General features: G+C 51.1%; 1 protein-coding gene across 6 annotated transcripts; it reads right to left on the bottom strand.

The window, feature by feature from the left end:
* Window positions 1-652: 652 nt before the first annotated feature.
* PIGZ (phosphatidylinositol glycan anchor biosynthesis class Z) lies at window positions 653-20,048 on the bottom strand. 6 transcript variants are annotated; one of them, XM_084871636.1, is made up of 3 exons: window positions 19,253-19,386; window positions 6,498-6,711; window positions 654-4,313 (listed from the first exon to the last, which is right to left on the bottom strand). In XM_084871636.1, the coding sequence occupies exons 2-3, from the start codon at window positions 6,640-6,642 to the stop codon at window positions 2,785-2,787; spliced, it is 1,674 nt and encodes a 557-aa protein (XP_084727762.1). In that variant the 5' UTR covers window positions 6,643-6,711; window positions 19,253-19,386; the 3' UTR covers window positions 654-2,784. The 6 variants fall into 6 exon arrangements, with proteins under 6 accessions (XP_084727760.1, XP_084727761.1, XP_084727762.1 ...); XM_084871637.1 differs by having other exon boundaries at window positions 6,498-6,708; window positions 19,253-19,356; XM_084871638.1 differs by lacking the exon at window positions 19,253-19,386 and adding an exon at window positions 15,632-16,187.
* Window positions 20,049-24,377: the final 4,329 nt, after the last annotated feature.

Raw genomic sequence — 24,377 nt, 5'->3', positions numbered from 1 at the left:
TACTAGATGCCTCCCCACTTCATCGTAAAAGCCTCCAGTGTTTGTAGTCAGTGGCTTTCCTTCTCACCAGTTACCCTGTTACTAAAGAAACAGACCAGGGCCGAAACCAGTTTGGCTCAGTGGATAGAACGTCAGCCTGTGGACTGAAAGGTCCCGGTTTCGATTCTGGTCAAGCGTATGTACCTTGGTTGTGGGCACATCCCCAGTAGGGGGTGTGCAAGAGGCAGCTGATCGATGATTCTCTCTCATTGATCTTTCTATCCCTCTCTCTTCCTCTCTTTAAAAAGTCAATAAAATATATTTTAAAAAATAATAAAAAATAAACAGACCAGGACTGACTGCTGTTGCTCAGTGATTGAGCATTAACCCATGAACCAAGAGCTTCCCAGTCAAGGCACATGCCCCAGGTTCGGGCTGGATCCCCAGTAGGGGGTGTGCAAGAGGCAGCTGATCGGTGTTGATATCTATCCACCCCTCTCCCTCTCTCTAAAATCAATAAAACCATTTTAAAAAGAAAAGAAACAGACCAAATTCTTCCCATTGACAACAGACTCCCAGCCTGCCTTTCAGATTCTTCTAAGCCCTGCCTAAAAGGGAAGCAGTTCATCCCCTCATCCTGCAGGGCAATTCCAACTCACCTTTACACACACACACACACACACACACACACACACTTTACACACACATTTATTAGAGCTCAGACCAGTACATCCACATGGGCTGCTATGCCAACAGTTTCTCCAGGGAATTCATGGTTGTCGGTCCAAATGGGGAAGCGAAGAGGCAGCAGCCAGAGGAGTTGGGGAGCCTAGAGTCTTGGATGTCTCCAATGTGGCCCTTGGTTTTATATCCATGGACAGAAATGCCGTCTTTGGCTGCAAAATAAGTGCTTATCATTTGCCAGAGATGATGCTAAGTACTAAGGAGTAGGAAGACAAATCACGGGTTCGCAGCAGAAACATAAACCAGAAAAACAACGAGTTGTCATGAATGGGTCTCTGGAGTGGAGAGGGGGGGAATGCCTGGCTGTGTGCCAGGGCCGGCTCACACTGAGGAGGGTAGATCCTTGGCATCTCCTCCCGACTTGGGGCCCAGAAACATCATTTTAGTTTGCAATCAGCCACGTGGGAATATTGATGCCACAGAAATTGGCAAATGCTACAAATTGGGCACTTCTTTCTTTCTTTTTTTTTAATTTTTATTTTTGCCTCCAAGAGAACATTGCCACGCATTTAGCAGCGTACCACTGAATTTTCTCTTCCTTGGGGTTGGAGACATGAGGAAGATGTGGCACTAAGATCCTAGTAGCAGTCAGAACAGTGTACGTGTGATGGTTGTAACTTTAAGATGATCCAAAGCTTTCGCCAGCAGAAGGCAGAACTAGAAAAGGACTCAGGTCTGGTCTCCTCTGTGCTGACCTCCGGCTCACTGGTCTCTGTGGCGGTCAGAGGCGTGAGGAGGCAGATGAGGACAGGTGTGGAGCCACAGCGCCTCAGGTTCCCAGTGGACTGGGTAGAGGGTACCTGTGTTGGGAGCAACATGCTCAGGGGTGCGATGGCTTCCATCAAAGCAGCAGGTGTGGGTTTGGCATGGGGGGTGCTCTGCATCCTGTGAAGAGGGCTATGAGCAGAGGGACCAGGCCACATTTAAAAGAAAGGCATCTGCTTATCCTCAAGTGCTGCTACATGCTGACTGAGCATTGTGAATTCTCCACTCTCCCTGGGGCAGGCTGAGGAGGGGAAATGATTCTTAAAGGGATAGTGATCCTTAAAGGATGAGATGCTGAAATGTCCCACTACCGTTCAGGGACAGGAGTAGAAGGGAGTGAAGAGAAATATTCCAGAACTACTTTTTTAGTTAAAAACACAATAGCCCAGCTAGTGTTGCTCAGTGATTGGGTGTTGACCTATGAACCAGGAGGTCACGGTTTGATTCCCAGTCAGGGCACAAGCTGGGTTTGGGGCCCGATCCCCAGTATGGGGTATGCAGGAGGCATCCCATCAATAATTCTCTCTCATCATTGATGTTTCTATCTCTCCTCCCTTTCTCTCTGAAATCAATAAAAATATTTTTAATGTAAACAACAAACACTAAGACAGCAGACACCAAAGTGCAATTAAATATACCACCTCACTCACTTCCATGCTTAAAGAGCTTTGGGGACGTGCTGCAGCCCCAGGAGGGACACAGTGTTAGCTGGCAGACACCTCCGAGAGGCTCTCATCCATTGCACAGGCCAGACACTGGCTGGGGGAGGGGAGGGAGCATTCTTAAGATCACACAGCGAACGGCAGACCAGGGACTAGAACTCCCGTCCCCTGAGTCTGCACTCCTGCCCCCTCTCCATCCCCACACTGCCTCCTTCCAGGTGTCCGGGAAGCCAACGGGTTGTCATGACAACAAGAGGCAAGGCATCCTGGGAGGTTTGGAGTTCAGTCAAGAATGTCATTAGCAGATCATTGTCTCTTCACAACCAGATGCAATGATATACTTAAAACATCACAGTTCCTGGAAGGAATAGGGCAGGGACCAACATTAGGGACCGGTTGGTTAAACCAGATTCTTTGGGGCATCAAAGACCTTGGCTTCGGGACTGTGACTGGACAGATCTTTGGTCTTTGAGGGGATAAGGGTTCGAGATTACCCAGAAGATGAAGCAAGGGCTGTGAGCGGGAGAGGCAGTGGTGGGAGGGAGGGAGGGGGAGGAAGAGCGTCAGCCTCTGTCCCGGCCCAGCTTCCCGGAGAGGAGGTGGCGGGGCCTTCACCCACAGCCCCGATCCTCTGTCACGTCTCGGGCTTCTCCCCCAGCTCCAGGATGTGAAGGCTGAGATGGTCCCTCCAAGCCCCGCTCAGCAGGGCGGACACGGCTGGTGGGTCCTCCAGGGTCAAGTGGGGGAACACACGCGTCTCGCTCTTGAGGGGAAAGCTGCAGTTCTCCGTGGCGGGCCGGGTGGTGCCGGGGGTCACCACGAAGAGGCGGCAGAGCCACGGCCCACCGGCCGCCTGGCAGGCTGGCAGTCTGGTTAGGTTGTTCAGGGTCTGGCACAGGACCGGGTCCTCGGTCCCGCCCATTTCTACCACCTCCACAAACGACCCCGGGGCCGGGAGGTGCAGGAGGTGCTGCGGGGGCATGTAGGTGTGGGCGAAGAGGAGGGTGTAGTGGGTAGGCATGCCTGGGCACACGGGTGCGTGCACCACCCGCTCCAGGTGCTCCAGGCTGGGCACCAGGCCGCCCTGGTGCAGGCAGCCGAAGAAGAGGGCGCCCAAGGCATTGAAGAGGACCAGGGCGCCCTTGCGGGGCACAGGCTGGGTCTGTGGGCTACAGAGCAGGACCAGGGGGACGATCAGGGGGATCAGGAACCGAGCCTCCTGGTGGCTGAAAGCAGACAGCAGGGCCAGGGGCGTGAAGTAGAGGAGCAGGAGGTGAGAGCTGGGGCTGGGCAGCAGGATCCGGGCATCCCACACCCTCGGGGAGTGCATTTGGCAAAAGACGCGCAGCTGCTGCCACCCAGCCCGCAGGGCCTGGCCATGCAGCACCCCGAAGAGCAGGAAGCCGTTGACCGCCAGGTGCGTGAGCCGCAGGTGCGTGCCGTGCCTCTCCAGGTTTCGGGGATCCAGGTTGTATTGCAAGAAGTTGGCAGGTGTCAGGACGAGGGTGTTGGGTCGACCGGCAAACGGACGGGAGAAGTACCAGCTGTCCGCGGCCACAAACACCAATGCCGTGAGGGTCGCTCCTGGCAGGAGCCCCAGGGCCGCCTTGCCCAGCGACTTGAAGGCGGAGTCTGTGGCTCCACCGACGCCCCAGAGGAACACGGGGACCACAGCAAAGGCCGGGAAGGTGGGCCGGTTGAAGAAGCCAGCCGCCAGGATGCTCCCAAGAAGCCAGCTGTGCCACCACGAGCCCGGAGCAGGCTTCCTGGGTGCGGGGCCCCGGGCCACACGGGGCGACACCAACACCAGCAGCCACGCGAAGAGCAGCCCCTCGATGGCATTGGAGAAGGTCCTGGTGTAGAAGACCAGGGTGACGTAGGAGCCGGACAGCAGGACCAGGGCGTTCCAGCGCTCCGCCCGCCACAGCGGCGCCAGGCGGTAGACGGCCACGTCCAGGGCGAAGGAGAGGGCCGTGAGGAGCAGCCGGGGCCCCACCAGCAGCACGTAGCCGCTGACCAGGCCGGGCCACGGGCACAGCTCTTTCCAGAGCTTGAGCAGCCAGAAGACAAAGCCAGAGGTCAGCAGCGGGAAGACCACCGTGCGGCAGGAGCCGCTGGGCTGGAACTCCCAGGGCCGGGCGCCCTCTATGCCCAGGATGTCCTCTGCAGAGGGACGGAGGGGTGCGTCAGTCCCAAGCTCAGAGACGAGGGTAGGCAATGGTTCAGGATGGCCACCTGATCTCCCAGCCCCCTCACGGACACTCCCCGAGGACACCCTGGGACTGTGGAGATGATGGATTTTCCTCTTGGGATTAGTTTGTGTCATGGGCGACAGCAGAACCTAAGACGGGGAGGTAATGCCGATGGGCCTGACATAATCACACGAGCCCTTTAAAAGCAGAAAAGGACGTCAGAGATTCAAACCATTAGGACGATTGGATGATGCACCATTGCGGTCTCAGATGGAGGGGGCCGTTGGCAAGTATGATCTAGGAGCCGAGATCAGCCCCTGGCTGACTTTCAGCAAGGAAGTGGGAACTTTAGTTCCATAAACTGAAAAAGACATAAAGAATGAGCTTGGGAAGCTGATTTCCCCCCAGAGCTTCCAGACAAGAACTCGGCCCGGCCATACTTCGATTTCAGCCTTGTGATGCCCTGAGTGGAGAGTCCAGGCCGGACTCCCGATGTATAGAACAGTGACCTAACGGTTTTAAGCTCCGGGTTTGTGGTGATTTGTTATGCAGCACCAGAAATGACGATAGGGGAGGCCAGCCCGTCGGAGGCCCCACCTGGGAAGGAACCATTCCTGGGGTGTGAGGGGACAATGTGCCCTGGACAGGATGTATGGGGAGGGTCAGGGGGGAGTCCATTCCTCTCCTCGGAGTTTAAAGTCTCCAATGTGAGGTAAAAACAAAAAACAAAAAACAAAAAAAATCTCTGTAATTATGGTTGTGTTCCAGGATAGGCAGTGTGAGGAAGGGAAAGAGAATGAGCAATTGTTAGACTTGTCTATGGTATTTAAATTTTTCATAAGAAGAACATATTCAAGCAGGACTTGTGTCGTTAAAAGAATACTCGCTGCTGAGTCTGGTCCATGATCCTGCACCCGTGTCCCGGAGCTCTGAGGGGTGGGGTGAAGGAAACAAACTCTTAATTTCTGCTCCTCAACTCAAGCCCACACCTCCTCCTGCTCCATAACACTGCTGGTTTGTTCAGGGCTCTTTGTTTCTCCTACTTATTCCTCCAGCCTTTTAACCTTTCTCTCTATGTCAAAAGGTGAACGGGAAGCAGAAAAGCTAGGATCAGATCAATCTGGCTGCTTCTCATCAGCTCCGGTTTTTAAAAAAGCATGGAAAGGAAGACTGGACCTTTCAAGTTGGAATCCAGTGTTGAGCCTCATGGCAGAAATGGCTAAATAGTCTCCCCAGTATCCATTCCCTCCTTCTTCCTTAGTCTCCTAAGTGGGGCGTTTGGTCAAGTTTGAAGGCGGTATTTTTCAGCTTTTTTGCAGGCTAGCTGTTGCCATGTGATATATTCTGACTGATGAGATGGAAATGGTCTGAGACTTTCAAAAATGCCCTTGAAGAGAGAAGGCATGCCCATCTCTTCTGCAATGGCAGGAAAGACTTGGTTTTAGACTTGAGGGCGGGAGCTCCAGAGGCCATATTGCACTGTGAGGAGGAAGCCATGTGCCCACAGCACCTGAGAAGCTTGTGGTCCCTGGCAACCATCCCCATGCTGTGCTCCACACCACCAGGCAGGTAAGTTCTAACTATGGAGCATCCAGGCCTGGGTCCCCTCGGCCTCATATAAAACCACAGGAAGCTTTCATTGGCTCAGATTATAACCCCGTGTACGTTTTCCCAAGCCCTGAGGAAGCCCAACTCAAATCCTTCGCCGAGAAATACAAAACAGCTTTTCTTCTCAGTAACCTCTTCTGTTGGTCCAAACAGGAAAACACCAAAGAGGCTGGCATTTCATGAGTATCATCCAGAAGATCAGTGTTATCACTCAGGAAGGAGATGTGAGGTCCCCCCTCGCAAGTTCTTCCTCCAACTCTCTCTGGAGTAAGAACTTGTAACTTAATTTTTACAAAATCCTATTACACATAATCTTATCTAATAATAGACAAACATGCAAATTGACCATACCTCTGCTACACCCAGCAGCCAATCAGGAGTGATATGCAAATTAGCCAACAAACATGGTGGTCAATTTGCATACCAGAGAGGCTCACTGGTTTTCTGCTCATCTGCACAGCCACTGTCTCCCTCCGCAGGGCACATCCAACCGGCTCCAATCCGGACTGTGCTGTGACTTATCATAGCCACACCCGGGGGGCTTTACCTGCCATGACCTCAGGCGACTGGAAGAACTCATCTGGGTGCACGTAGCCTGTCTGCGGAAGGAGACACCACAGCAAGCGGAGCAGGCTGAGGCTGCCCCACAGCACCCTGGGTGCCATCTTCAGGTCAAGGTGCTGCCAAGACATCGGGCCAAGAGCCTAGAAATACTTCTCCGCTGCTACAGACGTCACTCTGGACTCACAGAGCTGCATCTGCTGAGGGCAACATTTGTTCGTTATTATCCTGTAAGTTATAATACGTTCAATCATCCGAACAAGCTCTAAAGGGATCATGTAAAATTAAAAGGATAAGACTAACAGCTGCTATCTACTAAGTGCCTGTTAAGTGCCAGAAAGATTACACTCATATCTCATTGAATCTTTTCCACAGTTTGGAACAGGGGGTCTCAGGATCTCATTTTACAGGTAGGGGAACCGAGACTTCTGTTGAGTAACCTGTTACTTGCTCATCATACTTTCTAAGCGTCTAAATATAACATTTTCGAGTGGAATTAGGGTGCCCTCCAAATCTGGGTCTCACAGCCCCAATCCTGTTCACAGCTCCCATGCTTGTAGGCAAGCATGGCAGTCTGTCTCTTGCAATTCTATAAACTTGGGAATTCTCAATGGATCCTGCCAAAAAAATGCACCACATTCCACTCCATTGTCTTCAGTCACTCTCTCCACCTTTCACACACCCTGGAACCTTTAGAACAAGCATGTCAAACTCGTGGCCCACAAGCCACACGCAGCCCACAACGATTATTTTTGCAGCCAGCCAATATAACAGTATGTAAGAAACATCTTAATAAAAATTTTGTAACTTAATTTTCACAAAATTCTATCATACACAATCTTACATAATAATAGACAAAAAGGTAAATTGACCGTACCTCCGCTACACACACCAGCCAATCAGGAGTGGTATGCAAATTAACCCAACAAAGATGGCGATTAATTTGCATACACAGGGGCTGAGCGACAGGGGAGGGGGCAGGACGCTTGAATCCTTGCATGATGACAACACAGGTGTTCCCCCCACCAACCCCTGGTCTCTCAGACCTCTGGGAAGACGAGGCTGGGCAGAAGTGGAAAGGTGGTGCCAGCAGCAAGGGAAAGGAAGGCCCATTCTAAGCATGAATCTTCGTGCATCAGGCTTCTAGTTATTAATAAAGAGCTACAGTGTTCACTAAGGACTGATTACTATAATCTTGTTGCATTCATTTCCCTTATGGGCCTTATGCACGGGCACACCATTTCTCCCCACTAATATGAGTAGGGAATCTTTTAGCAGCTGATTGCCACGTCATTAGTCTTATACTGACTTGTTTGGTGTGCGCAACAGAAATATTTCACTTCTGGAGAACAAAAAAAAATAGATTTATATGTGTCACACTTATTAATTTGTGTAGTTATTCAGTGTTTGGTAAGTTAATGTTCAAGAAAAAATATTAATTTTTATTAAAATGTTCTATTATTTTATGTTAACAATTGCTCATTTATTTCAGCATGTCTTATCAAAATAAACCTACGTTTCTATGAAAATTGAAGCTTTTGTTTTCTTGCAGCCCACATAAACTTAAACCTTGTTTATTTGGCCCGTGTTAGCCTTTGAATTTGACATGCTTGGTCTAGAAAGTGATGAAAACTCACTGCTGGGGTCTAACTGTCGCTGTCTCTCCCTCCAATTTGTTTGTTGAAATCCTAAAGCCTGATGTAATGGCATCAGGAAGTGGGGCCGTAGAGGGGAGGTGACTAGGTCATGAGGGTGGAGCCATCATGAATGGGATAGTGTTTTACTAAATGAGCCTCCCCAGCGCTCCCTCACGCAGTCTACCACGTGAGGGCACAGCCAGAAGCCACAGCTGTGAACCAGGACGAGGTCCTTCACCATGCTGCTGCCGGGATCTCCCGCCCACCAGAGCGGTGAGAAGTAAATGTCCCTTGTGTATAAGCCACCAGCCCAAACAGACCAAGAACTTCCTTAGGTAACACCTCTCGCTAGGGATGCTCACTTCCTAGGTTCAAAGAGTAAGGGGAATCGGAGCCTGTTGCTTAGTGGACCTATCCATCAGCGCCATAGGCCATCTCTGGTGAACAGAGAAACAAGTTTGACAAGTGTGTCACTTCTTCAAAAATACATATAGTGATCATTTCCTGACTTCTTGGCTTTGACCTTAAACAACGATTGTTCTCAGGTGTGACACATCCTAATGAACAAGGTAAGTAAAGCAACAGAACAGGAATCTGGCAGATGTCAACAGGACATCTTGATACCATGGATGAAAAAGGGGTGCGGTCTACGGCCATACCACCCTGAACGCGCCGGATCTCGTCTGATCTCGGAAGCTAAGCAAGGTCGGGCCTGGTTAGTACTTGAAAAAGGGGTGCGTTAGTAAGTTACAATGCACTTTGTAACTTACTAATTGCTCCTGTCCATTGCTCTTGTGCATCCAGTTTAAAGCCTTTGAAATGTCAGAAGCAGTACCCCTCCAAGGTGTAACCACCCTCAAGAGAGCCTAATCTATTAACTGTCCGGTGATCTGATCCCCACTTTGCTTTCTCCCACCTTCACTTAATCTTCCTTTAATTCCCTCCTTAATTCCAAATGCATAAAAGAAACCGCAAGCTGTCATTTAACTTGAGCATCTTACTTTCTGCCCATTGTCAGTTTGGCTCAAATAAAATATAAAAGTTATTTACAGGTTTAGCCCTGGCCGGTGTGGCTCAGTTGGTTGGGCGTCATCCTGTGCTCCAAGAGGTTGCTGGTTCTAATCCTGGTCCCCAGCAGAGGGCATGCAGGAGGCAGCCAATCCGTGTTTCCTAAACCTCAGGTTCCTCATCAGGAAAGTCAGATAACAATATAAACCTCATGGGATCGAGGGAGAATTAAAGAGCTGACTCGTGGATGGCACTTAGTGCACGGAGCTTGCATGTATAAGTGATCAGTCTGAGGTTGCCATTACTGCTTTTATAATAATAGAGGCACAGATAATAGAGTCCTGGCTGCTTCAGACACTTTAGGAGAGCTTCAAAACAGCACTTCCGCCGAAACCTGTTTGGCTCAGTGGATGGATGGTCGGCCTGCGCACTGAGGGGTCCCAGGTTCAATTCCGGTCAAGGGCATGTACCTTGGTTCTGGGTACATCCCAAGTGGGGGGTGTGCAGGAGGCAGCTGATTGATGTTTCTCTCTCATTGATGTTTCTAACTCTCTATTCCTCTCCCTTCCTCTCTGTAAAAAATCAATAAAATTTGTTTTAAAAAATGGCACTTCCACTGGTGATGAAGATAAACAGGATTTGGTTAGTATAACTACTGCATTAACATGGGTAACTAGTTAGGAAGAGAGCAAATGGAATGGACCATTAAGCTTGATGCATTAGGGAGCTGAGTTAGACATTGAGCCTGATTCACTAGGAAGCCACAGCATTCACAGGGTCCCCAGGTGACAGCCTCATTCTCCACTGAGGGAACTTAATCCCCTGAATGGGCAGGAAGACTCTGCTACTGGTCATTAGCCAGGATAACCTGATAACCGAAGGAGGAATAAAAACAGCAGGGGAGCCTGGCCAGCGTGGCTCAGTTGACTTATCATCCTCCCATGTCACCAGTTCGATTCCTAGTCAGGGCACATGCCCAGGTTGCAGGCTCGATCCCCCCGGTGTGGGGCGTGCATGGAGAAAGCCGGTAAATGATTCTCTCTCATCATTGACGTTTCTATTTCTCTCTCTGCCTCTCTGTCCTCTCTGAAATAAATAAAAATATTTTAATAAATAAATGAATAAAAACATATTTAAACACAAAAATAAAACAAAACAAAAAACAGCAGGGGAAATGACTTTGCTAGCCATATGACCAGCAGAAACCAAGATGGCGAAGAAAAAAGAAAAAAAAAAAAAAAAAGCCCTAGCCTAGCTCAGTGAATAGAGCGTTGGCCTTCGGACTGAAGGGTCCTGGGTTTGATTCTGGTCAAGGGCATGTACTTCGGTTGCAGGCTCCTCCCCAGCCTGGGACCTGGTCTGGGCACGTGCAGGAGGCAGCCAATCGATGTGTTTCTCTCACATCAATGTTTCTCTCTGTCTTTCCTTCTCTCTTCCACACTCTGTAAAAATCAATGGGAAAATATCCTTGGGTGAGGATTGAAGAAAAAAGAAACCAAGATGGTGCAGGTGGAGGTAAGCCCGTGTGCAGCACAAACTATTGTAGATGACGCAGCAGATCTTTGGGGCATGCACAGTAGGAGCAGACGGGCAGAGTCTAGCCTGGGAAAATTGGGAAAAGAATCAGCGTGGCCCAGGCCAGCGTGGCTAAGTGGTTGAGCGTTGACCTTCTTGTATGAACCAGGAGGTCATGGTTCGATTCCCGGTTAGGGCATAAGCCTGGATTGTGAGCTCCATCCCCAGTGTGGAGCGTGCAGGAGGCAGCTGATAAATGATTCTCTCATCATTGATGTTTTTTTCTCTCTCTCTCCCTCTTCCTTCTTCTCTGAAATCAATAAAAAAAATATATATATATTTTTAAAAAGAATCAGGTTCAATAAGGGCTTGGAACCCTAGAAGGTTCAGGAAAGGGATCGGTAATATAGTTTCTCATGTTGTAGTGACCCCCAACCATAAAATTATTTTCGATGCTACTTCATAACTGTAATTTTGCTACTGTTAATGAATCATAATGTATTATAAATATCTGTGTTTTCAGATGGTCTTAGGTGACTCTGCTAGCGATTCTCAGGTTGAGAACCCCTGCTGTAGAGCCTAAGACCATCGGAAAACACAGATACTACATTATGATTCACTAACAGGAGCAAAATTACAGTTATGAAGTAGCAACGAAAATAATTTTATGGTTGGGAGTCACCACAACATGAGGAACTGTATTAAAGGGTCATGGCATTAGAAAGGTTGAGAACCACTGGATTAGGAGGAGGATCCAGAAAAACAAGTCCAGAAAAACCAAGAAGTAGGTTGGATAGCTTGAAAAAAAAACCTACTTGTTGCCCAAAATCAAGAAATTGTATATGGAGGATTATCAGGGATCTCAGGGCAATTGCACCTGGAGAGTGCCTGCCCTCTACATCCGAGAGTGTATTATTTCCCTTCACCCCAATAAATCTTGTCACTACACTTAAACTTCTCCCAACCATGTACCCTTTGAAATTCCTTTCTTTCTTTCTTTCTTTTTTTTGTTAATATATTTTATTGATTTTTTACAGAGAGGGAGAGAGATAGAAAGCCAAAAATGTCGATGAGAGAGAAACATCTACCAGCTGCCTCTTGCATAACCCTCACCGGGGATGTGCCCGCAACCAATGTACATGCCCTTGACCGGAATCGAACCCGGGACCTTTCAGTCTGCAGGCCAATGCTCTACCACTGAGCCAAACGGGTTTCGGCTGAAATTCCTATCTTGTATCACCGAAAAAAAGCACATAAACATTTTCACTGGCAACACAATTGCCTAGATACATTTATGCATGCAGCTCAAGCTTTTCTCTAAGAATAGAACATTTACTCTGATTAGAATAACATACCGAACTGACTGGGGACTCGAACCCAGCCTGCCCTGCACTGGTGTGCGTAGTTACAGACAAACCTAGCCTGTGAGCCTGCACTGCTTTCCCTCTGCAGCAACAGAGGAAATTCAGCAAGGGGACATCTGTTTAGTTCCCCCATCTGTTCCTCCTTTCCCAGGTAGGGGTATTCAGAATTCCCAACGGCCCGCCTCACCCATACCACCAATTTTCAGTGATGAAATGATGATACCTTAACCTGGATGGAAATCAGAAGGCCCTGTGGGAGGATTGCTCCAGTGGCCCAGTTGGTGAGCATGCGGTGCTTATTCGGCTGTGTATGTTCTTCATGCATGTGCCTGGCCATGGCTGTGTGTATTGCAATCTTTTCTTTTGAATATATATATATATATATATATATATATATATATTCAATGATTTTGTTTTAAAACAAAAATCGGGACTGTTTTTTAAAACGCTGCGGGACGCGGGACAACTTGTTAAAAATCGGGACTGTCCCGCCAAAAGCGGGACGTCTGGTCACCTGAGTGTAAGCAGAAAGGAGAGCAGTCAGCTGACCGGCATTAAAGGCTCCCTAAATTTTCATTTGGTCTGGACTCCAGTGGTCATTCACTCGAGTTCGCTCCACAACATGTTGTACTTTATATCTGCATGACTATTTTGTAACTGCCAGCTTGTACTTCTTAATTCCTTTTTCACCCAGCACTCGAATCCGCCTGTTTCTTTTTTTGTTTTGTTTTGTTTTTTTAGAAATCACACAGCATTTGTCTTTCTCTATCTGACCCACTTCACCCCGCACAGTACCCTCCAGGTCCATCAGTGTTGTCACAAATGGCAGAGTTTTTTTCTCATGGCTGAGTGATATTCCATTGTGTATATGTACTGCATCTTCTTTATCCAATCACCCAGCAGTGGGCTCTTAGGTTGCTTGCAGATCCTGGCTACTGTACATGAAATGTCCTTTGTCTCTAGTTGTAGCCTAAAGTCTATTTTGTCTGATGTAAGTATTGCTACCACCGTTTTTTGTTTGTTTGTTTGTTTTTGTTTTTTTCATTTCCATTGGCATGAAATTTTTTCATCCCTCTACTTGTGTCTTTTTAAAAAATATATATATTTTATTGATTTTTCACAGAGAGGAAGAGAGAGGGATAGAGAGTTAGAAACATCGATGAGAGAGAATCATCGATCAGCTGCCTCTTGCACACCCCCTACTGAGGATGTGCCTGCAACCAATGTACATGCCCTTGACAGGAATTGAACCTGGGACCTTTCAGTCTGCAGGCCGACGCTCTATCCACTGAGCCAAACCGGTGCCGACTACTTGTGTCTTTCGATTTGAAGTGGGTTCCTTGTAGGTATTACATGTATGGGTCTTGTTTTCTTCTCCATTCTTGTCTTTGTTTAAATTTTATTTTTAATTATAGTTTATATTATATGAATGTTACAATTCAATATTATTTTGTAAGCACCATGTCTTTGAATTGGAGCATTTAATCTATTTTCATTTAAAGTAATTATTGACAGGTATGTAGCTATTGCTATTTTATTATTCATATTTTTAATCCCTCCCCCCCCCCTTTTTTTTTCTTCTTAAAGAAGTTCCTTTAACATTTCTTGCAAAATTGGTTTGGTGGTGATGAACTCCTTTAGCTTTTTCTCGTCTGTGACTTTTCGCTGACTTCTGTGCTGCATTCTGGCCGTAAGGAGTCAGAGGTGGCTGCGGGCAATAGGCTGCTGCCGGGAGGAGGCTATTCATACGCTGAAAGAGCACCAGGGCCGGCTGGCTGGGCAGGAGACCTGGGCAGGGGATGTGGGCAGACTCTGAGACGGGCACCCTCCCCCTGTGCTTGTCCCCACAGCCGTGCAGAGCTTCCCAGTCAGTGGACAACCAGCAGTGCCACCCCAGCAAAACTCCATCCTGCACCCGCTGCTTCTCTTTGACCACGAGTCTCATACACGGACGTCACCCACCCACTCCACGCCATGGGCCCCTTGTTGCCCTACTTCTGGACCTAGTGGTTCCGAGGCCTCAGTCTCAACTCTGGTCGCCCTTTGATCCAGACACTTGCTTCCCTTCCCTCCCACAAGAACATAACAAACAAACAAACAAACAAACAAATAGTAAGAAAAGAGGATAATGATTCGCAGTCTATCTTCTCTGTTGTTCGGGTAAGCACCCCTCTGGAGGCCTGTGTGCTTCAGAGGAGGCAGTTCAGAGCCCCAGCTCCAAACTGGGAGGCGAGTCCTCACTGGTCATCCATAGCCTTTGTTATTGATCCGTGTAGGAAGGTGTATTTAATATATTCTCACCAGCGGGACTTGATGGAAAGCCTGCTGAAGGACTTCTGGGAAAGATTTCTCTGATCTTAAAAACACATGCGCATGCAAATCAAAACCGCTTCAAATCCAGGAGGATGGCTAGAATAAAAAAGCAGATCACAACAGATGTTGGTCAAGATTTGTAGAATTCAGAGCCCTCTGACGTTACTGGTGGGAATGTGAAAAACGCACAGCCACTTGCCCAACAGTCTGGGAGCTCCGCTCATCGTTAAATACAGCCACCGTGTGACCCAGCAATGCCATTCCTAGCTGTGTCCCAAGGGAAATGAAGACATTATGCCCACACTAAGCTTACACACAGTGCTTATAGTAGCATCTATAATAATAAAAGAATAATATGCTAAATAGACCGGATGTCTTCTGAACCTCATTCTGGACGTCCTTCCTGAGGAAGCCGGGACGGAGGGAAGCCAGCCTGGGGTCAGGTGCAGGAGGGAAGCTGGTGCCAGCAGCTGGGGAAGGAAGGCCTGCTCTTGAGCGAATTTTCGTGCACCAGGTCTCTAGTTATTCATAAAGGCCGAACTGTGGAAACAACTCGAATGTTCAACAAAGGAGCGGACGCTAAAATACCGTCCCTCCATACAATGCAGCAGCCTTGGCCCCTCCTCTATTCTGCATTGTTTCTCACTTCAGAGTCTTCGCTCACATTGCTCGCTTTGCTGGCTGTGCTTATAACGTGGGATTAAAACCAGCTTTGGCATCGACTTCAAATCCTTGCTGTTACTTGCTCACGGCAGAAGAGCATTTAATCTCTTTTGAACCCCATTCCCCCCCCTGCTATACAATGAGGGGAACAATAGCACCGGCTGCAGGGCTGTTGTGAAGATGAAATGGCTGTAAAAAGCAAACACAAGTGGTTTCTTTGATGATCTATTTTGCTTCCACTGCCGGGACCCAGAGAAGCCCTCCCTTAACTCCCTTTCCGAAGGACCCTGTGCCAGGCTTTGCCCTGGGCGGTGCAGGGACCGGACTGCTGGGGCCTTCAGACAAGTTTCAGTGACTGACATCCCCCAGGTCTGGGATCCGTTCGGATTCGGCTGAGTCCTCCTGGACAGGCCCTCTGCGGGGCCAGGGGCAAGGACAGAGTGGAGGAGGTGGCAGCATAGCGGGCCCTGAATGGAACAAGTGCGGTGCTCTGCAGAACGAGCCCAGCCCGCTGCTCCCGGGCTGCCCGGCCGGGCCTGGCTGCAGAGGTGGTCCTGGTGGCTGCTCCCCGCAGGGCGCCCCAGGGGCGGGGCCACCCCGGGGGCGTGGCAACTACTCACCGGCACCGGGTCCGAGTCCTGCTCCCGCGGGGGAGGGGGAGGAGGCGCGGGCCGGCCTCCGAGGCTGCGGAGCGGGAGCCTGAGAATGAATGGATGGCGCCGGGCCGCGCAGGCTCGGCGGGGAGGGACCGTGGGGTCCGGGGAGGAGGAGACCGCTGCGGCGGGCCGGGGAGCGGGGAGCGGGGGGAGAGATGGCATCAGAGCGGCGGGAGGCCGGGGGGCCGCCGGAAGCCCGGACGCGGGTCTCTGGGCCGGATCAGAGCCCCCGCTCCCGGCGCCCCACCTCCCCCCGCGCCCACCGAGCGCAGCGCCGTGGCTCCGGGGACACAGCTGGGATGAGGAGGGTCCAGACGGTACCCATCGCGCGGTTAGTCACAAAGATGCTGGGTCCTTGCTTCCTGGGGAGGGCGGCAGGTCCAAGGCTCCACCCTTTCTCGGGACCCCGCATTTGGAGCAGGGTTTTATTTACTTTTATTTTTGTTAATTCTCACCGGAGGATATCTTTCAATTGATCTTTTAGAAAGAGTGGAAAAGAGAAGGGAAGACAGAGAGAAACACATCGATTGGTTGCCTCCTGCGGGAGCCCCAACCAGGGCCCTGCAATCAAACCCGGGACCCTTTGGACTGAGGCCGAGGCTCTATCCACTGAGCCACACCGGCTAAGGCAGAGCAGGTTTTTAAAAAATATATTTTTACCCGAAACCGGTTTGGCTCAGTGGATAGAGCGTCAGCCTGCGGACTGAAGGGTCCCAGGTTCGATTCCATCAAGGGCATGTACGTTGGTTGTGGGCACATCCCCAGTAGAGGGTGTGCAGGAGGCAGCGGATCCATGTTTCTCTCTCATCGATGTTTCTAACTCTCTATCCCTCTCTCTTCCTCTCTGTAAAAAATCAATAAAATATATTTAAAAATATATATATTTTTTATTTTATTTTTATATATTTTTATTGATTTCAAAGAGGAAGGAAGAGGGAGAGGGAGAGAGAAACATCAATGCTGAGAGCGAATCATTGATCAGATGCCTCCCGCTCGCCCCTACTGGGGATGGAGCCTGAGACCCAGCGTGTGCCCTTGATCAGAATCAAACCTAGGACCCGCAGACAGACACTCTATCCACTGAGCCAAACTAGCTATAGCTAAAAAGTATTTTTATTAATTCCAGAGAGCAGAGAAGGAGAGAGAGAAACATCAATGATGAAAATAACTAATAGGCTGCCTCCTACACGCCCCCTACTGGAGATGAGTCTGCAATCTGAGAGTGTGCCCAGAGGGGATCAAAAGGTGACCTCCTGGTTCATAGGTCATTGCTCAACCACTGAGCCACAGCAGCCAGTGGGACTGGAGCAGGTTTTAAAGACTGCAGGGGGCGGGAATATTGGAGGGGGGGTGTCCTTACGCAACAGCCAAAGGGCTCTTCTCCCACTGCAAACATGCAAGGACTGTCCCTCAGACCAAGATCTCCTTCCAGACCCTGGGGTCCACCCAGGGGCAGAGGGTGAGAGTGGCTCTGAGCCCGTGTTCCTGATTGGTGTTGCATTTCATTCTAACCTGGACTCTGGGCCAAAAAATACCCTGGGGAGCCCCACCCTGGCAGCATTGGACGGTCTGACCGCGGCCGCCTCCTTTTTCTGGCAGTCCCCGGACCATGCTGACCCTTTGATTAACAGAGAATGCAACAGAGCGTTAGCACAGGGGAGAGGGGAAGAGTAAGTTTTCCCGATGAACTGGCCTACATCACTCAACCGTCTGTGACCTCCGTTCCCAGCTGCAACATGGGAACTCTGCTCTGTAGGGGGAGTTTTGCAGTGTTAATAGTTTTTTAAAAGTGTGTTTTTATTGATTTGAGAAAGAAAGACAGGCAGGGGAGGGGGGAGAGAGAGAGAGAGAGAGAGAGAGAGAGAGAGAGAGAGAGAGAGAGAGAAATATCTATTGACCTCCTGGGTTCCCCCTCCCTCCCCCCCACCGATATCGGGGATGCAGCCCGCAATCCAGGCATGCGCCCTGACCAAACTGGCCGCCTCTGGGTGCATGGGATGTCACTCAGCCACCTGAGCCACGGGGCCAGGGCTTTGTGAATAGTTTTGACAGTGGCTCCCTGAGGCGGAGGTGTCTGTGGTGAAGATGACAGTGAGGGATACCTCCTTAAGGACAGCTGCCATCGTCCTTGCCAGAGTGTGCATCCCATGCAAAGGCCCAGACAGCCGCCCACCAAAGCGCGGTTGGCGCTGGCCTGTATGTTTGCCTGGGGCATCCCTGATGTCAGAGCTTTTGCCCATGAGACTCCTGGGCAAGGAGGCCATTCTCTCCTCCTGCAGGAGTGTGGTAGGCAGTTACACAGACGTGAGCAGAGCGAGGACCATGGGCTGCGTACAGAAGGTCCCCAGGACCCTGGGTGCCTAGCAATGGGCAAAACTGGAAAAATAAGGACCTCCCCAGGGTAACCTTTCCTGGCATGTCGCTAATATGGTCTAGACCCCCTGGGAGGAGGAACATGGGGTGGGAGAGTGACTTCATGGGACGCCCAGGGAGGCCCTTGCATGGCCACTCCCTTAAGCATTAACCCCTAGGATAACATCTAGGCCTCAGTGGTGTTTCAGTTCCAGAAAGGCAGCAGAACCAGACAAGCAAGGCCAGGGCTGACAGCAGGACCAGCTGCACTGACTAAGGAACCCCTGCCAATCAGTGGAGACCACGACCCTGAAAGGACACACTCGGAAAGCTGGTGAATATTCTGTTGGGATGCACCTGAGACCTCCGGATAAGTGCCCTCACGCCAGAGGACCCGGCTCAGCTCTCTCTGCGGAGCATTCTTCCCCAGGCGCCTTTCCCGCACTCTCTCTGTCTCCTAAGCTCCAAGGCCCCTCTTTCACCTCTGCAACTTGTTGCTCGGGCCCATGTCTTCTACAGCTCCCTTCTCCTACCTCCCTGACTTTCCAGAGAAACGTTCTTTTCTAGTTTGAGCCTTGGCTCTGAATCCTCTTAGCCAGAACTCAAATACCAAGGTTGCTGAACCCAGGCCCAATGGCCAGTAATATACGGGTGCCCCTTTCGCTGACAGCAGGAGGGCAGCCTGGCCTAAGTGTATCCCGCAAGGCCCTAACGGAGATTCTTCTCTGCAAAAACAACGTGAACCCAGCTGCTCCCACAGGCTTCCTGCTCGGCGCTTTGCAGCGTCTTTTGGATTCATCCTAACAGGGTCCCTGGAGGGAGCATTACACTCTCATTTTACAGATGGGGAAGTGCTAGTCAAGTTCCAAAACCGACCACGAAGGCCTGCTCATAGCTGGAGAGGAGTCAAGTCTAGGCCTTCCTCTGGGTCCCTGAAGTGGAGTTTACCTACAGCCTCCCTTCCTCTCTTCCCCAGGAAAGTCGCCGCAGGTCCCTGTCTCCTTTAGCCTGGGCCAGTCCGTGCTGCGGCCCGCGGCGCGGTTTGGGGCAAGCTGCCTGCGAGAACGTGGGCGTCCATAGCTTCCCTGCCTCCCTCCCTGGCTCTAGCATCTGCCGGTCTCCTGGCAGCTAGAGAGGGCAGTAGCGGTAACAATTACCTACCCCCCGCTTGACCCCCCCCTCCCCCCCCCCCCCCTTTTCACCTCCTTTAACTCCTCCAGAGCTGAGACTCACCCTCGCGCTGCCTCGGGGCTGCACCTGCGGTGCTGACGGCGTATGCACGGGGCCGGGAGCCCGCCCTGGGGTGGGGCCGGGAGCCGCCGGGACCGGAGGGCCGGAGTCCCGAGGCCTCCTGGCTGCAGGGCCCGGGGACTCCGCGGGCTCCGCAGTGCCTGGCGCAGAGGGCGGAGGAGCGGCCCGGGGACCAGGAGCCGGCGGGCGGGGCTGCCCCAGCGCGCCGTCCGGGTCGGCTTCGGGCTGCGGCCCGGGAGAGGGAGCTGTGGCCGTGTCCCCGGGGTTTCGGGCTGCGGCCCGGGGGAGGGAGCTGTGGCCGTGTCCCCGGGGTTTCGGGCTGCGGCCCGGGGGAGGGAGCTGTGGCCGTGTCCCCGGGGTTTCGGGCTGCGGCCCGGGGGAGGGAGCTGGTGGAGGGTCGGGTCCGCGGGGCCGGGTCCCGGGGCAGTGCCGCTCCGTCCCCTCTCCCATCCCAGCTCATCCCCCAGCGGCCCCTCCCCGGAGCACCGGGGACAGTCAAACCATGTTAGTCTGGGCCACTCTTGTTTTGTCACTCAAAATGGAAATGTCAGTTCTGTGGGGGCGGGGAGGTGCGGCTCCGATGACCGGCTGCTTTGATGGAAGGAGGTCGTGGGGGCGGAGGCGCCGGCCTGGTTCGGGGCGCGGAGCCAGCGCGCGGGTCCCGTTACCGCGGCCGCTGCCGCCCGGCGCCCGCGCCGCAAGGTCCTGCGGGCCCGGCTCCCCTGCCCCCGGCGGCCCGGGGCTGAGTGCCCCTCGGGAGCCGGGCTGAGAGCCGGGAGCCGGGGCGGCCCGGGGAGCCAGGCGCCTTCTCCGATGCGGACCCGAGGGCAGCCGGGCGATGCCTGCAGGAGGGATGCGCCAGGGGCACAGGACACGGCGCTGCAACACCCCCTCCTGGTCCTGGTCCTGGTCCTGGTCCCTCTGCCGCGAGAGAACTCCCCACATACACCCAACCCTACGCACCCCACCCCACACACCCCACACCCCACCCCACACCCCACACACCCCACCCCACACCCCACCCCACACCCCACCCCACACCCCACCCCACACACCCCACACCCCACCCCACACCCCACACACCCCACCCCACACCTCACCCCACACCCCACCCCGCGGCTGGCGGCGGCCCCGGTGGGCTCGTGGCCTCCCGGGGTCTATGTGGGTCACTCCCCCCGCCCGCCGCCGAGGGACAGAACGGAGAGGTCGGGGGGACTACGACACCGCCCCCTGGCGGGGGAATATGTCACTGAGCCTCCTGGTGAGGCTGACTTGGCTGAGGACATCCCTCCTTCCAAAATCAATGTGGTTTTGTTGTTGTTGTTCTTTTTTTTGAAGGGTCTGGAGCAGAACCCCTTCACCTATGTTCTCCTTTATGCTTCCCAGCAGCCCTCACATTAAAACAAAACAGACAGACACTGCTTTAGCCCGACCTGCGTGGCTCAGTGGTTGAGCATGGAACCAGGAGGTCACAGTTAGATTCTGGTCAGGGCACATGCCTGGGTGGGGGCTAGGTTCCCAGTAGGGAGCGTGCAGGAGGCAGCCCGTCAATAATTCCCTCTCATCGTTAGTGTTTCTAGCTCTCTTGCCGAAGCTGGTTTGGCTCAGCGGATAGTGTCGGCCTGAGGACTGAAGGGTCCCAGGTTTGATTCTGGACAAGAGCAAGTACCTTGGTTGCAGGCACATCCCCAGTAGGAGGTGTGTAGGAGGCAGCTGATTGATGTCATCGATGTTTCTAGCTCTTTGTCCCTCTCTCCTCCTCTCTGTAAAAAATCAATAAAATATATTTTAAAATGTTTCTAGCTCTCTCACTCCCTCTCCTTTCCTCTCTGAAATCAATAATTTAAAAAAAATAATACTACTTGCCAAAACCGGTTTGGCTCAGTGGAAGAGCCTCGGCCTGCGGACTGAGAGGTCCCGGGTTCGATTCTGGTCAAGGGCATGTACCTTGGTTGCGGGCATATCCCCGGTAGGGGGTGTGCAGGAGGCAGCTGATCGATGATTCTCTCTCATTGATGTTTCTAACTCTCTATCCCTCTCTCTTCCTCTCTGTAAAAAATAAATAAAATATATTAAAAAATAATAATACTTTATTGAGATATTATTTACATGTAGTAATAGCAGAAATTTAAAGTACTGTTTATAGAGTTTTATGACTTGACAAGTGAAAACACCAGGCAAACAACTGTCCAGTTCAAGATGTAGAATGTTTCCATTCTGCCCCTTTGCAGTTAAGTATTTAAAAAATAATATATTTACACACACACACACACATACACACACACATATATTGATTTCAGAGAGGAAGGAAGAGGGAGGGAGAGAGAGAGAGAGAAACAATAATGATAAGAGTGAATCATTAATAGGCTGCCTCCTGCATGCCCCACACTGGGGATCAAGCCCACAACCCGGCAAGGGTCCTACCCATGTATCAAAAGGAGACCTCTGGGTTCATAGGTTGACGCTTAACCACTGAACCACACCAGCTGGATGCAGTTAATTTCTCTTCCTCTCTCTTCCCTGGCTTCAGATTAACAACTCATCTGATTTCTGGCACTACATTTTGTTTTCCTAGAATATCATGTACATAAAACCATACAGGATGTGGTCTTTTGGGCATGGTTTCTGTCACTTAGCATAATGCTTTTGAGAATCCATATGGCTGTGTGTAGGCAATCACTGGTGAGTAGTATTCCATGGTACGCATATCCCACAAGCTGTTTATCCACTGGGGGGAGGAGGGACGCTCAGCTGGGCTGGCACAGAGGTATCTCCTCAGGACCCCGAAGGAGGACATTTGTGTTGCTCCTGGTCTTGAGATGGTGAAGAAAACTGCCTTGAACATCCCCATAAAGTCTTTGTGTGGACACACACTGAGTGGCCAGATTATTATGATCTCTGAATGCATAATAATCTGGCCACTCAGTGTATATCCTATATAATAAAAGGCTAATATGCAAATTGTCCCCTCCACCAGCAGTTCAACTACCAGGCAGACTGCCAACTGCCCATGTCCCCTCCCCCTAGCCAGGCTGGCTGGGTCCCACCCATGCACGAATCCATGCAAGGGGCCTTTAATATATCCTAATAAAATACAAATATGCAAATTAACCACCACTCTGCAAGCCACACAAATCAGCCAATCAGGAGCAGGTATGCAAATTAATCCAAGATGGCTGTGGCCACAGAGAGCAGGAAGGAGGTTTGGGTTTCCCAGGTGATGGAGGAAGCCAAGCTTTCTGCACACCCTGGCTGGCCCAGGCCTCCACTTAAGGCTAAAAAGTGTCAATTATAGAAGATAAATAAATCCTAGATGCCAGGGCCTCTACTTGGGTTGCCGGAGGCATGGCCAGCCTGCAAACCACCACAGGGCCCTCTCCTAGGCTGCCCACGCCCTAAGGGAACCCCCACCCTGATCCAGGACACCCTTCAGGGCAAACCATGCACCAGGCCTCTATCCTATCTAATAAAAGAGTAGCCGAAACTGGTTTGGCTCAGTGGATAGAGCATCAGCCTGAGGACTGAAAGGTCCCGGGTTCGATTTCGGTCAAGGACATGTACCTTGGTTGTGGGCACATCCCCAGTAGGATGTGCAAGAGGCAACTGATCGATGATTTGCTCTCATCGATGTTTCTAACTCTCTCTCCCTCTCTCTTCCTCTCTGTAAAAAAATCAATAAAATATATTAAAAAATATATAAAAGAGTAATATGCAGATTGACCATCACTGCAACACACAAGTGGCTGCCCCCATGTGGTCAAAGGTCCTGCCCCCATGTGGACACAAGATTGCCAGCAGGGGAGGGCAGTTGGGAGAGACCAGGCCTGCAAGGGAGGGCAGTTGGGGGCGATCAAGCCTGCAGGGGAGGGCAGTTAGGGGTGACTAGACTGGCAGAGGAGGGAAGTTGGGGGTGACTGGGCTTGCAGGGAAGGGGAATTGGGGTTAGGGGGACCCAGGCCTTAATGGAGAGCAGCTATGGGGGGAGACCAGGGCTGCAGGGGAGGGCAGTTAAGGGTGACCAGGGCTGCAGGGGAGGGCAGTTAGGCGCCAATCAGGCTGGCAGAAGAGTGGTTAGGGGGTGATCAGGCTGGCATGCAGAAGTGGTTAGGGGGAATCAGGAAGCCAGGCAGAGGAGGAGTTGGGAGCCAGCAGTCCTGGATTGTGAGAGGGATGTCTGACTGCCCATTTTGGCCCGTTCCTACCGGGATCAGGCCTAAATGGGCAGTTGGACATCCTTCGAGGGGTCCCAGATTGGAGAGGGTGCAGGCTGGCTGAGGGACACCGCCCCCTTCATGCACGAATTTCGTGCACTGGGCCTCAAGTATATATATAGTGAGTGGCCAGATTATTATGTGTTCAGAGATGATAATAATCTGGCCACTCAGTGTATATGTCCATTTCACTTGTAGGATAAAATGCCTATAAGTGAATGGGATGGTTTGATTTTTATGGTGTTTTCAACTTTATAGGAAGCTCTCAAATTGTTTTTCAAAGTGGTTATACTATTTTACATTACCACCAGCAATGAGTGAAAGCCCATCGCAGTCTGCGGTTTGTCTTTTTATTTTCTTAATGGTGAAAAGCTAAAGTTTCTAATTGTCACTTTGTTCAGTTTATCAATTTTTTTCCCCTTCATGCTTCATGCTTTTTTGTCCTAAGGAATCTTAAGGTGAGGTAACAAAGCTTTTCTCCTAAAGTTGTATATTTTTAGCTTTTTGTTTAGGTCTATAATACATTCAAATTAATTTTTATGCATGGTGTGAGGTAAGGGTCAACATCCATTCACCCTCCCCCATATAGATATTCAGTTTTCCAGCACCATCTCTTGAAAAGACTGTTTTATCCATTATGAATTCTCTTGGCACCTTTGTAAGAAATCAGCTGTGGCTAGTCCAGTGCAGGAGGGGCTCTGGGCACTGAGAAAAGGGCACCTCATCCAGCCAGGTCTGGCCCAGGAAGGCTTTCTAGAGGGATGATGGATTCCAGGCAGAGGTTGTGTTGGTAGTTTAGTGAGCTGCAGTGTTGTGTGGATTAAATTGTGAGAGTGTGGTGGGTGGGGGGAATAGGTTAGAAGTAGGCAGGAGTCAGATTGGAGTGGGGTGGGGCC

This window comes from Pipistrellus hanaki, assembly GCF_964339955.1.
Source record: "Pipistrellus hanaki genome assembly, chromosome: 2".
Taxonomy (NCBI): domain Eukaryota; kingdom Metazoa; phylum Chordata; class Mammalia; order Chiroptera; family Vespertilionidae; genus Pipistrellus; species Pipistrellus hanaki.
The sequence above is the reverse complement of the archived record's forward strand: the minus strand, read 5'-3'. Positions and strand labels throughout refer to the sequence as shown.